The sequence below is a fragment of the Pteropus vampyrus genome, unplaced genomic scaffold (assembly GCF_000151845.1).
Source record: "Pteropus vampyrus isolate Shadow unplaced genomic scaffold, Pvam_2.0 Scaffold16, whole genome shotgun sequence".
NCBI lineage: Eukaryota > Metazoa > Chordata > Mammalia > Chiroptera > Pteropodidae > Pteropus > Pteropus vampyrus.
Genome location: NW_011888797.1, coordinates 1038122 through 1049547, shown reverse-complemented (window position 1 = coordinate 1049547; position 11426 = coordinate 1038122). Strand labels below are relative to the sequence as shown.

The following is an 11426-nucleotide window of genomic DNA, read 5'->3' as shown; positions in this document are numbered from 1 at the left end:
CGCTGCGCCCCGGCTCCAGCGAGGACGGTCTCCGCCGCCTCCTGCTCCGACCTTAGTCCTCACCATCCTCCGCTTGCTCCTCAAAAGCATCCCCGGTCCCCACCCGCTCACGCCCCACCCGCGGGAAGGAGGCCTCAGGAATTCAGGGGAGTGGCTGTGGGGGCGCGTCGCGGCTCCCAGCTGGGCCAGCCCCTCTTCCAAGACATGGTCTGATCCCCATTGTAAAAGCTGCGCTCCGAAGAGGAGGACAGAGTGGTCGGTGTTCCCGGATTGGGGCTGCAGGGATCTCTTCGTACTGAAGCCCTGGCATTATTGTAGGGTGGGGCGGAGACGGCCCTGGATTTTGGGGAGTGGGGGTGGGAGGGGAGAAGAACCCGGAGGGGGAAAGGACTCAGTGAGGGAGTCGGTGAGAGACTATGGGGAAGGACCAGGAGCTGCTGGAAGCTGCTCGCACTGGCAATGTGGCTCTGGTGGAGAAACTCCTGTCTGGCAGGAAAGGAGGGATCCTGGGCGGTGGATCTGGACCCCTGCCCCTGTCTAATCTGCTAAGGTAAGGATGGGCAGCAGCTCCAAGATTGCATACCTCCTTGTGCATTGTGATGGATACGTCCTCCTCCTCCTGGTTATTGCACCTGCTGGCTGCCAGCGTTTCATTCTTAAATTAGGCAGGCAAACAGTGTGTATGGAGAGGACGCTTGAGCCTCCCAGTCAGAACGATGCCTTAGATTCTTTGAGTAATTTTAAAATAGCCTTCCATCAATGCGTCAGTAGCTACTTTTCTCTGAGCTGTGGTGCAGAACTTGGACATGTACTCTTGTTGCTGGAAGAAAACCGGCGTTCCACCTGCTTCCCATCAATGTTTGTTATATATTTTCAGCCTGAAACCCAGCATTTTTTTTTTTTTTTTGGTCTAGTTAAATGAAATTGACAGAGAAGCTATTGCGTGCATGCGATTATCCTGCAAAAGCCACAGCCTTTGGTTGCTGATACCTTCTCTTGCAGAAGGCATTTGCTCTGCTGTGCATTATGATCCCACAAAATGAAGAAAGTGAACCTTCTGATGAGATGGCATCAGTACAGGGTGTGCATAAAACTTGATGAGGCAGGTTTGGCAACCCCCAGGAGTACTTTCTGTCACCTGGGCATAGCTGAGTGAAAACTTGATTATTTTATATCTCAGGATGAAGGATTGAGATAGTGTATTTGGAATATGATAGAGGCCTTTTAACGTGAAGATGTTGCAGGTGAGACTAATATTGCTTGGAGAATCTAAGGTGACATTTTTTAAAATGTCAAGGTCTTTATTCAGCAGCTAGTACCTCAGAAATAGCAAGGTTGATTTGTATGTTTTTTAAAAAACTATTAAAAGTTGAATCGATGGACAAATGAAATCAGTTGGGAGGGAGGAAGTCTGAAGAATATTTACTAGATAAAATTCAAGGATAGTTCTTTAGTTTTTAAAATCATGGCTTTTCAATTTATCTTGGATATTTCGAGAGGCATTATTCATATCTTTGCCCTAAAACATCTCTTAGGCAACCTAGCTGTACTTGTAAAAAATTTTTAAAGCCCAGGTGATTTTCTTGTTTTGAAGGACTCGTGTGTATGTGTGTGTGTGTGTGTGTGTGTGTGTGTGTGTGTGTACACGCACTACTCTTAACAAGTGTTTAATACAAACTTTTGGATGATATTGTGTTATTTACTCACTTCTCATATGTCGTAGTGGTCAGACAATGCAATTAATTACTGTCTTGGCTATTAGAGTAAATGAAAACATTTGAATTACAGTGAAATAAATTTAGTTGGAAAATAGTGATAGGATCCGAAAAAGCTCCATATGTGATCTATATTTGTTGACAGTGACATTTTATTGAAATGGCAGTTGACTTCAGAACAACGAATATTTATGGGACTTTTTTTTCACTAGGTCTTAGAAGTGATGACTCCTTTGTTAAATAACTTTCACTTTCACGCACAAGTAGACAATGTGAACATACTTCAGATTGTAGCTCTAGTAATTGCCCTTAGTCACTGGTAATTTATACAGAAGCAGTATACCTGGTTACAGTTTTAAGTTGCAGATAAAATAAATATGTTTGCCAGAAGATCATGTTAGTTATAAAAATCTTGGCTAGAAACCTATATGCTGAAAGAGCTTTCTAAAAATAATCAATTCCTTTGGAATAAGACTAAAGAATTCTTTGAAAACAGGAAGAACTTCAGTTAATTTCATTGAGATAAATGGTATTTTAAGAAGCCCACTTTTGTGATAGAATTTAAAGGGAAATATCTTGTAAATACTTTCTCAGTTGTACCGTTTTAAAAAAAGAATAGATGTCAAATTTTAAGAATAAAGTACCAACTACTTAATGTTGGTAGACATTAAGTAAAATATCAAAATCGTGACCCACAATGTACTTCTTGAATGAGAAGTTTTCTCTTTTGCTGGTTTTGTAAGAGAAGGCAGTAGTACAATGCACATAGAAAACAGTGAAACTAAAAGACATGTTCATTAGAGTAGTTTGAACCAAGCTGTAAATTCAAAACCAAAACCAATAAGCTTTAGACTTGGATTTGTCTAACTCATACTGAATAAACAACTAAAACAGTGTCTTTGAAGAAAATGGGCATTGAAATTGTATTCTTTGGATGATTCTTGGCATAAAATGAAATTCCTCAGAGAAGGCACATTTTATTTAGTTGCTTTATATCATAAATGATTGTCATTTATTTACAGAAAAATGTAAAATGTAGCCGCTCCCCCTTCAAACATGACACTTTGAAATTTTAAAATATTTTGAAATGAATTGTGGAATAGATTTGCCTCCCTCCCCCACTTATTACTTGTGTCGTATAATAGTAGTGTTAGATCCTGTGCTAAATGCTTACATGTATCATCTCATTCAATTCTTATATCACCTTAAGTGGTGGATCCTCATTTCAGAGATGAAGGACTAAAGAGATGGGAAGATTAAAAATTTGCCCAGGGTCATATCATTAGTAATAACAAAGATTTGAAGTTTTGTGAGTCAAATTTGCTTTACCATATCTTAGGGCTTAGTCATTGAATCTGTTTTATTCACAGAATTTTGAACTATATGGTTGAGATAGTCTAATCTGAACTTTTTTTTCTATGAATAATTTCATTTAAAAATTTTTATATTTTTCTAATTAAAAAAATTTCATGACTGCCCTTCGAGGGTTCACTAGTTAAGAACTTTTGCGAAAATACTTTTGCTTACATGTTACCTACTAAATGAGTGATGAATCACGTATGCTTGGGTGATGCTGCAATTTTCAGCGAAAGTAAGAATGACCTCGATTAAATGTAAAACTCTCCCTCAACCTCACTGTCTTCTATAAAATGGGAATAGTAATAGTACCTATCATACACGGTTTTTGTAAGTATTAAGTGAGGTGCAAATCAGTGAGTGCAAAGCACACTGGTGTTCATCATCAGTGGTGGTGTTATTTCTCATGCAGCTCTAAAGCACCAGACTCAATTTCTTTAATGACTATGGATTTGCTTCATATTCGACTGGGAGTAAATTTCTGTAGTAAGTTTTTCATTAAAATCACAAAATCTTCAAACAGAATGGGACCTCTTAATTCCAACTTCTCACCTAGAGGAATTACCTCTAACATCCTTTACCAGTTAGTTTTTCCAGCCCTGTTAAACTCTACAATGACTAGGTCCATACTATTTTTTGACATCTCTAATTATTAAAAAAATTCTATTATTGAGTTGAAATCCACCTCTCTCTAATTTCCAGCAGTTGGTACCAGTTTGGCTATATGGGTCAATATAAATAGTATAATTCATCTGTCAGGACAGTTTTTCAGGTGCGTGCATTTAGCTATGTTGTTTTCTTATAAATCTATAATTTTTCATGGATGTACCATCATTTCATTCAACCTTTTGTCATGTGGCAATCAAGCATTAGGTGAACCATTATTTTCATACTTTTCACTACTCACTTTTTCCTTTGCATATTCTCAAATTTTGCAACGGCTCTCAAAGTGTGGTGAGCAGAAATGAACAAAATGCACTAGATGTAATTTGACCAGTGTAGAATACACTGAGACTTGACATAGTGTTGAATTAAAAAAACAAAAACAGGTTACAAAATAGCATTTGTAGTGTGATTCTATTTTTTTTTTTAAGAAAAAATAAGTATATGAATATTTATAATGTCCATTAAGCAGTCTGGAGTGATAAACACCAAATGTAAATGGTTTTCATCTTTGAGTGGTGGAATTGTGGGTGATGTTTATTTTCTTTTTGCTTACATTTTCCAGTATTCTACAATGAACATGTATTATGTAATGAAAACAAAATAACAACTATTTAAAACATGATACAATGAAATTATTACCTTATTATTGATCTAAGATGTTTCTTAATACAGGTCAAGATTTTCTGAGCTATGTCATGAATGGCATTAGCTCACATTGAGCACAAACTCAATTAAAAGTTCCACGTATTGTTTTTTCAATGACTTATGAAGCCATGGTTCCTGTCTGGTACTTGTAAAATGTTGATTGAACTTAAATCATTCCTATTACATTTCATCTTATTTGATTTACCCTATGTTTATAATATATCTGGATCTTTGTGGATCTTGAGTCTGTCTTCCAGAATATTCATTCCTCTCCTCAACATCATCTGTAAGTTTAATAAGCATGTTTTCTATAGCTGGAATTCAGCACACCAGGATACATCTCTTAAAGAACCTTTCTTCAGCTTAGTATAAATTTAAAAGTAGCAATCTTTATGCATGCGTTTCTCCCAACACTGAAGCCACTTAATAGAACTGTCAGCTACTTTTCAATATACCCGTTAGAATATTATGAGGTATTTTATCCACTGCCTTTCTAAATTCACGCTATATTCTGTCATGACATCTTTCGATCTACCTTTTTAGTATTAAATCTATACATTCCACCCAAATCAGTCTACTTTATTAGAGCTTGTTTCTGGTAGCGAACCACTGATGGTACCTAGTATTGATGCAAATTCCTTCTACTCCCTTGCATCTAATTCTTCTGGGTCTGGATACTGAAGCTAATTTAAGGCGGCTAAGTGTCTCTTAGGATCTCTGTTTGGAGCTTCAGTAATCTGCTAACATTATTTGTTTATCCTTTCTGGTTTGAAAATCATTCTCACTAGGGAAGGTAGAAGCCAAATAGAAGTTGGGAAGAATCAGATTCTTGTTCAATGTCATAGGACATTCTCCTGTGGTCTAAAACCATCCACAGTTTTACTGTTTCTCTGTCAGAGCTCAAGGTTGCATTAGCTGCGGTAGCTGAAGCTTAGCTGAAAGGGACATTAGCATTTTTTTCAGGACAAGTATATATCCCTCTTTTGTGTTTGTTTTCAGTTATACCCCTCACTACCCACTTTCGTTCTTGAAGAAATCTGAGCTCATCAGAACTCATCAGAATACTCAAATTGAGTTGCCCTTCTCCTTTTCCTTCTTCCATATCCCATGTGAAATTTCATTTTATTTAACATACCTTTCATGAGACCACTGCAAAACCTTTTAAAGTCTCTTTGGTACGATTACCTTTTAGTCCAAACAAAAATAATTCCCATTTAAAATGTACATTGAATTATTTCTTTTTTAGTGAGTCTAGATTAAGAATGATCTCTATTTTAATGAAGTAATAAAAGTTTGTTAATGCCTCAAATTTACTCAATTTTCTTAGTACCTCAGAGAGTCAAGTACTGCATAAAGTGCATCTAGTAAATTCTTATTGAAAATAAGGAATCCAGTTCTCAAGACCCCCACGTGAAAAAGCAGAGCAGTAAGTGGGGGAGAAATAACCTTATGGTCACCAAAGGCCATAAACCAGATAGTTTATAAATTTTTTCTTATTCAGAATTTGGTTCATGAAGTGTTTTGATGATGGGTACAAGCAGATAGGAGGCAACTTGGAAGCATTCTAATTTTCACAACTGGGCAATTGTGGTTATTTGGACTCTGATATAAGATACTTCCAGGGAAACAGCATTGGTTAAGTGGAATAAATTACAAACAGAGCAGTTAAACTGCATGAAAATGTTGTATCTATAAAAATAGTCAACTTGCAAGTGGGTTATCTATTTTAGATAGTAACGATGTTTGAAGCAGTGATTGCACCATTATGTTCAGAGAGCTGTGTCTGCCAGAGTGAACGGTGCCAGCTGCACGATGGGGAGTGAGGAGGGAGGAGAGGGAATTTGGGTACTGACCTCTTTCTCTACTAAGCAAGGTTTTCCGCTCCCTCTTCAAAATGGTGAGGTTGGTGTGTAGCAGGGAATTAGGACAACCAGCCGGTGACTTCTATGCATCTTGTCCGTCCCTTACATCGCCTGCTAATACCTTGTGTGTCTCAGTAGTTTCTTACAGTTGATGGAAGCGTGGAGGAGGTCTTCAATGGCATGAATGCAGAAGCTTACAATATTCAGTAGTGCATTTACTGACTTTAGCAATTTAACCTCTCAGGTGACTGTAATCACAATTTGATTAGTTCAGTTGTATACCGAAATACTTTACTTAATTATGCATTTGAGATAATTTTGGAAAATTTTTTCAAGGAGCCTATTATAGAACATTTGTCCTAAGTATTTAACTAGAAATGGAAGCTGACTATAATTCAGATTGAGAATTAGAAGACTGATTTCAACCTACATAACCTGAAGGCATTTAACATTTAATGCATTTTAGCGTATCTTTGGTTTCCATTTGAACATCTTGTAGCATAGTTCTAAATTAAAATACAATGAGTTTTGATTATTCATCATATGTTGATATGAAAGACTATTTTATATTTGAAAAGTCAGTAATTTACACAGAAACTCATCTGTATTCCAGTTCTTATGTATGCGATGACATGGTCACGTAAACCGTATGGCAGGCAGAGAGGCACAATGCCGCTTGAAAACTCAGTGGATTTTCTTGTGTAACAGATCTAGGAGCTCTTCTTAGGGTCCAGTTTTCTTCTCTTGCATCAGAAGGGCAGCAAGTGATTTCATTTTTGTTAAACTTGGGTGAGGATTGTACTTGTGTGATTTATTTAACGGGATGTCCTCATGACTGTCAGTAAAATGGAACTTCGAAACAATTGTGCTGTAGAGTTATTTGGGTTGTATTGAGTTGTGAGAGCAGCTTTATTTAAAGTGGTTAATTACTTCTAGTTGAGTGAGCTGAAACAATTGGACTACACTTGTCACCATCCTTTGATCAAATTGTATCAAATCTTGAGTGATGGATTTGGGCGTAAAAGGACAACCTCAGTTCTTGCTGCCTGCTGGATGTTTCTTTTCTCCAAACCACATTGTCTTTAACCCTGCCCTAAGGAAGCCTCTTTGCCATTCTAATTACCACAAGTTCACCTTGGCTCTAGTTTTTGTGCCAGATGTCCCTCTCCCGAGGGGAAGATTTTGTGTGAAAAGAGCTGGAATGGGCTGTGTAGTGAGAAGTAGATTAAGAAAAAGGAATATTGATCCTTCAAAGTTGAGTTTACAGGGTTTGCTGTCATCATTTGTGGTTTTCTGCCTCCCTCAGTGTTAATTTCTCCTCTAATCTCATGGACTTTGTATACCGAAATACTTTACTTAATTATGCATTTGAGATAATTTTGGAAAATTTTTTCCTAACTTTTTACACCACCACCAAAAAACTACTTGTGAGAGCGGATAGTTAACACATACTGTGTGGTTGATTGGTAAATGCATTTAGGAAGAGAGTGCTCTTTTAGTATTTTCATTTAAAGAGGAAACAAAACTTTAGGCCAAATAGTAAAGCTTTGGAGCTCTTGTAGTAGAGCTGATGGAGTGGATTTTGCCAGATTTGCAAGACGGGGTTGGATAAAAGTGGTCATTTATCTTTCCTCCTTATAGAGCTGGTGCTGTAGAAGGGCAAAGAGATTTGATTGGAGACTTGAGATATGTGGTGACATAGGGTTGGTTCTGGAACAGCCTTTTCTTTTTGCTACTTATTTAGTCTCTCAAACTTTTTATTGGATACCTGTTATATACCCATCTTAGATTATCAGCATGTGGCATGTCGTTTGCCTGTTTCCAGAGGTTATTCCTTTGAGGTACATATTTATTGTATGATTCCAGGTGACAAAGATTCGCGATACAAATGTATAAGAGATTTAATATCTAATGTGGTTTGAAATTAAAATTCTTTCAAATGCATTTTCTTGTTGTTTAAAAAAAGTTCATGTTGCAAGTTGACTTTAGGATCTGGATTATTCCATAAACCTTTGTTTTACTGCACAGGGCAGGCATTTGAGATTCCGACCCCTTGGTATCAATTAGCATTCTTCTACGTTAAAGTTTTCTTTCTTCCTTTTTTTTTTTTTTTGGCCTTAATTACTATTTAGCTACTTCGAGTCTTTGTTTGATACCTCTGGTTACTAATTTGCATTTGAAATGTATCATATAAATATGGTAAATATAGTATCTTGTATTTTGAATATACAAAGGAAACTGATATATTTACTTACAGAATTATTCCTGTTTTGCATAGCTATTTTACTACTAATGCAGAGAGCTGGGAGTGAGTGGGAGTGTGTTTGGGGGGAGCAGCAGGAATTATGCAGAATGTTCTGTGGCATGGTAAACTCCAGCAGTGGGATATACCCCAGGACAGAGTTGTTTCTGTTTGGCTTTCTTTGGCTACTGACTAGAGTGGTGTGTCACTCTGAAGGTTGATAGAAACTTTGAAGACACATCAGAAGAGGTGAAGAATTATGAACAATGGTAAAACTATTTTCTACATGTTTTTTCACTGGTATAAATGCTGTGTGTTAGGGTGTATTTAGACCAAAACTTACTAATCAACGAACCAACTACTGTCCAACTAACCAAAGTCAATCAGGATTTTTTGGGCAACTGACATCTAAGAACAGTGATAACAAAGAATGATCACTTGGACGTGGTTTCATAGTGTAGCAGTTAGCATGTCTGCTTTACCTGCAGAAGGTCCAGGATTCACATCCCAGTGGAGCCACAGTCCATGGTCTGTGGCCATGCTGCCCTGAACAAGCCCGATGTCTGATCTTGGAAGCTAAGCAGGGTCAGGCCTGGTTAGTACTTGGATGGGAGACCACCTCGGAAGACCAGGTGCTATAGACATATATAATAATAAATAATTTAAAAAAAAAAGAATGATCACTCATTATTCTAACATGTATTTTTTGAATACCTTGTGGATTCTAAAATTGAATGAGATCATCTCCAACTACACCCCAGGTACTTGTAGAATAATGGGACAGGTGTGTCAACAAAGAGTTAAAATACAGTGTGACATGTACTGTAATGGAGGTACCAAACAATGCTACAGGAAGAGGAAGAGCAAGAAGAGTGACCTTAATTCTGTCTGGGAGGAGTAGTCAAGGGAACTTCAGAGAGGAGTTGGTTCTTAAATCTTGTTGGGTGAGTAGGAGTTTGCCAGGCTGACGGTTTGGGGGAACGGCATTCCATCCTATCATGGGTGGCAGAGCCTGCGTGGGGTAAGGAAGACATTCACGCAGGGTAGATGGCCGTGGAGAGGAGGATTGGTTGCTTACAGCGGGATTTATTAAGTAAGTATATGGACTAACGGGGACAGAATTTAAGTTTTTCACTATTGGAAAAGAAAGTTACAAATATAGGAAGAGAGAAACTAAAATGAATCCTTGCCGTGGAGTTGTGATGGAGTTAGACGAATCATTGTAAACTCAAGGTTTTCCGTAAATATAGACAGGTATAGATGTAACTGTGTGTATTTCTGTGTGTGAACATATTGGTTTCACTAATGAGCATACCTGGTACCCAAATCTTAGCTTCTGATTACCATTTTCCGATAAAAAGAACCATGGCTTCTTAGAGAAATGGCTGATCAAGGACTGAAACAGAGAAAGATGAGTCCTGGAACATTTTCTGATGCCAAAAGCAAGAAAATAGTGAGAGAATGACTCAAAGAAGCCAGCCTGAAAGGGCTTGTACTGTCTAAGTCTGGAACAATTTAAGCATCAAAATTAATAATGAAGAATGGGATATTCAAACAGCTTAAATGTACCTCTCCACAAACTAGTTATTACAAAGGGAAAAAAAGTAATTGTACATGAAGCCTGACAGACACTATCATAAGCAAGTGATTAAAGTGAACATTCTGAGCAGTAGGACGAATCTCCTTCACAGACTCCCTCTTGCCCTTTTTCAGGCTGTGACTCCTTATCCTACAGAGAGCTACTCTTTGTATCCTGCTAGGGGGTCTCACCCCTCGCACTGGGTCACCCTTGCATGTACATGCCCTCTTTACCCTGTTTGGACTCTGATACTCCATGTCCGGGTGGTCACTTCTGCCACTGCCACATGGGGACCTTCATAACCCTACTTGGTCTGCGACCCTCTCACATCATACACCCCTCCAGAGGATGCCCTCTCTAACTTTCTGAAGCTCTGACACCCCACACTCAGCTGCCCCCAATATGGACATTCTCCTCCCTGCCTTGGGCTCTGTCACTTCTCTGTAGGCTACTGTGGCTTCCTTCTTTCTTCTAGAGTGGACGCCTACCTGTCTCTGCCATGCTTAATGGCTTTAGAGACTGAATTGTTCAGGCAGAGAAGGGAAACAAGGAGGAAAGAAAAGAGGAAAAAAGAGTGGAAGAGGAAGAGAAAGATGAGAGTAACACAATGCTCTTATTTTTATGGTGATGATGATGATGGTGATGATGATGATGATGATGATGATGATGATGATGGTGATACTACTCTCCAAACCAGCAATGCCTGTATTCCTTTGTTGGAAGAAAATCAGGCTATGGGCAATTAAGAATTCTAGGTAACATGGAGATTATGACCAGAGCTTGAGTACCGTGTGGCAGTTCACTATTTCTCCCTGCATTTTGGAGGAGAGATGATAATTTGATAGGCTGGTCATCACTTTGCATTTTTTCATGAGATTTTTCTTTCATTATGTTATTGTATATATAGTAGGCCTCCAGACTGACTGAGAGACAGAAAATCTTTATATTTTTGCTCTGTTTTGCTGGAAGTCTTTATCTTAATTGTCAGTGAGTTGCCTTCTTAAAAATTTCAGTAAGTTGATGACGATGCAAAAGAAGAGTTATAAAAGCACTGAGATAGTCACTGTCATTCACCGAGGAAGCCGAGTTTGCGGAATTTGATAGAGATAAGGATTTCAGCAAGTGGGTATTTCTTGTTATATGATAGTCCCATTATGATTTTTAAAATGTCACAAAAACACTGTCAGGAAATTGACCAAGTATATTTGAAAGATGGCAAATCTTCACAGGTCTTATAAAAATCATTATTGGGCCAAATGAACCAGGACAGTAGTAATTCATACTGGTGATTTCTCAGACTTTATTACCAGGAATTCATAATCTCTAGAAACAAATTTAAGCAAAGAAACTTCCAAGATGCT

At 38.0% G+C, this 11426-nt stretch overlaps 1 protein-coding gene and 1 pseudogene across 1 annotated transcript in view; both read left to right on the top strand.

Moving 5' to 3' along the window:
* The first annotated feature begins 410 nt into the window (after positions 1–410).
* The window catches only part of ANKS1B (ankyrin repeat and sterile alpha motif domain containing 1B), an 874817-nt gene continuing 863801 nt past the window's right edge, over positions 411–11426 (top strand). The window contains exon 1 of the mRNA XM_023527446.1: positions 411–550. Coding sequence (XP_023383214.1) covers positions 417–550 — 134 coding nt within the window. The 5' untranslated portion in view covers positions 411–416. The remainder of the gene's footprint in view (positions 551–11426) is intronic.
* LOC111736040 lies at positions 9015–9130 on the top strand (annotated as a pseudogene).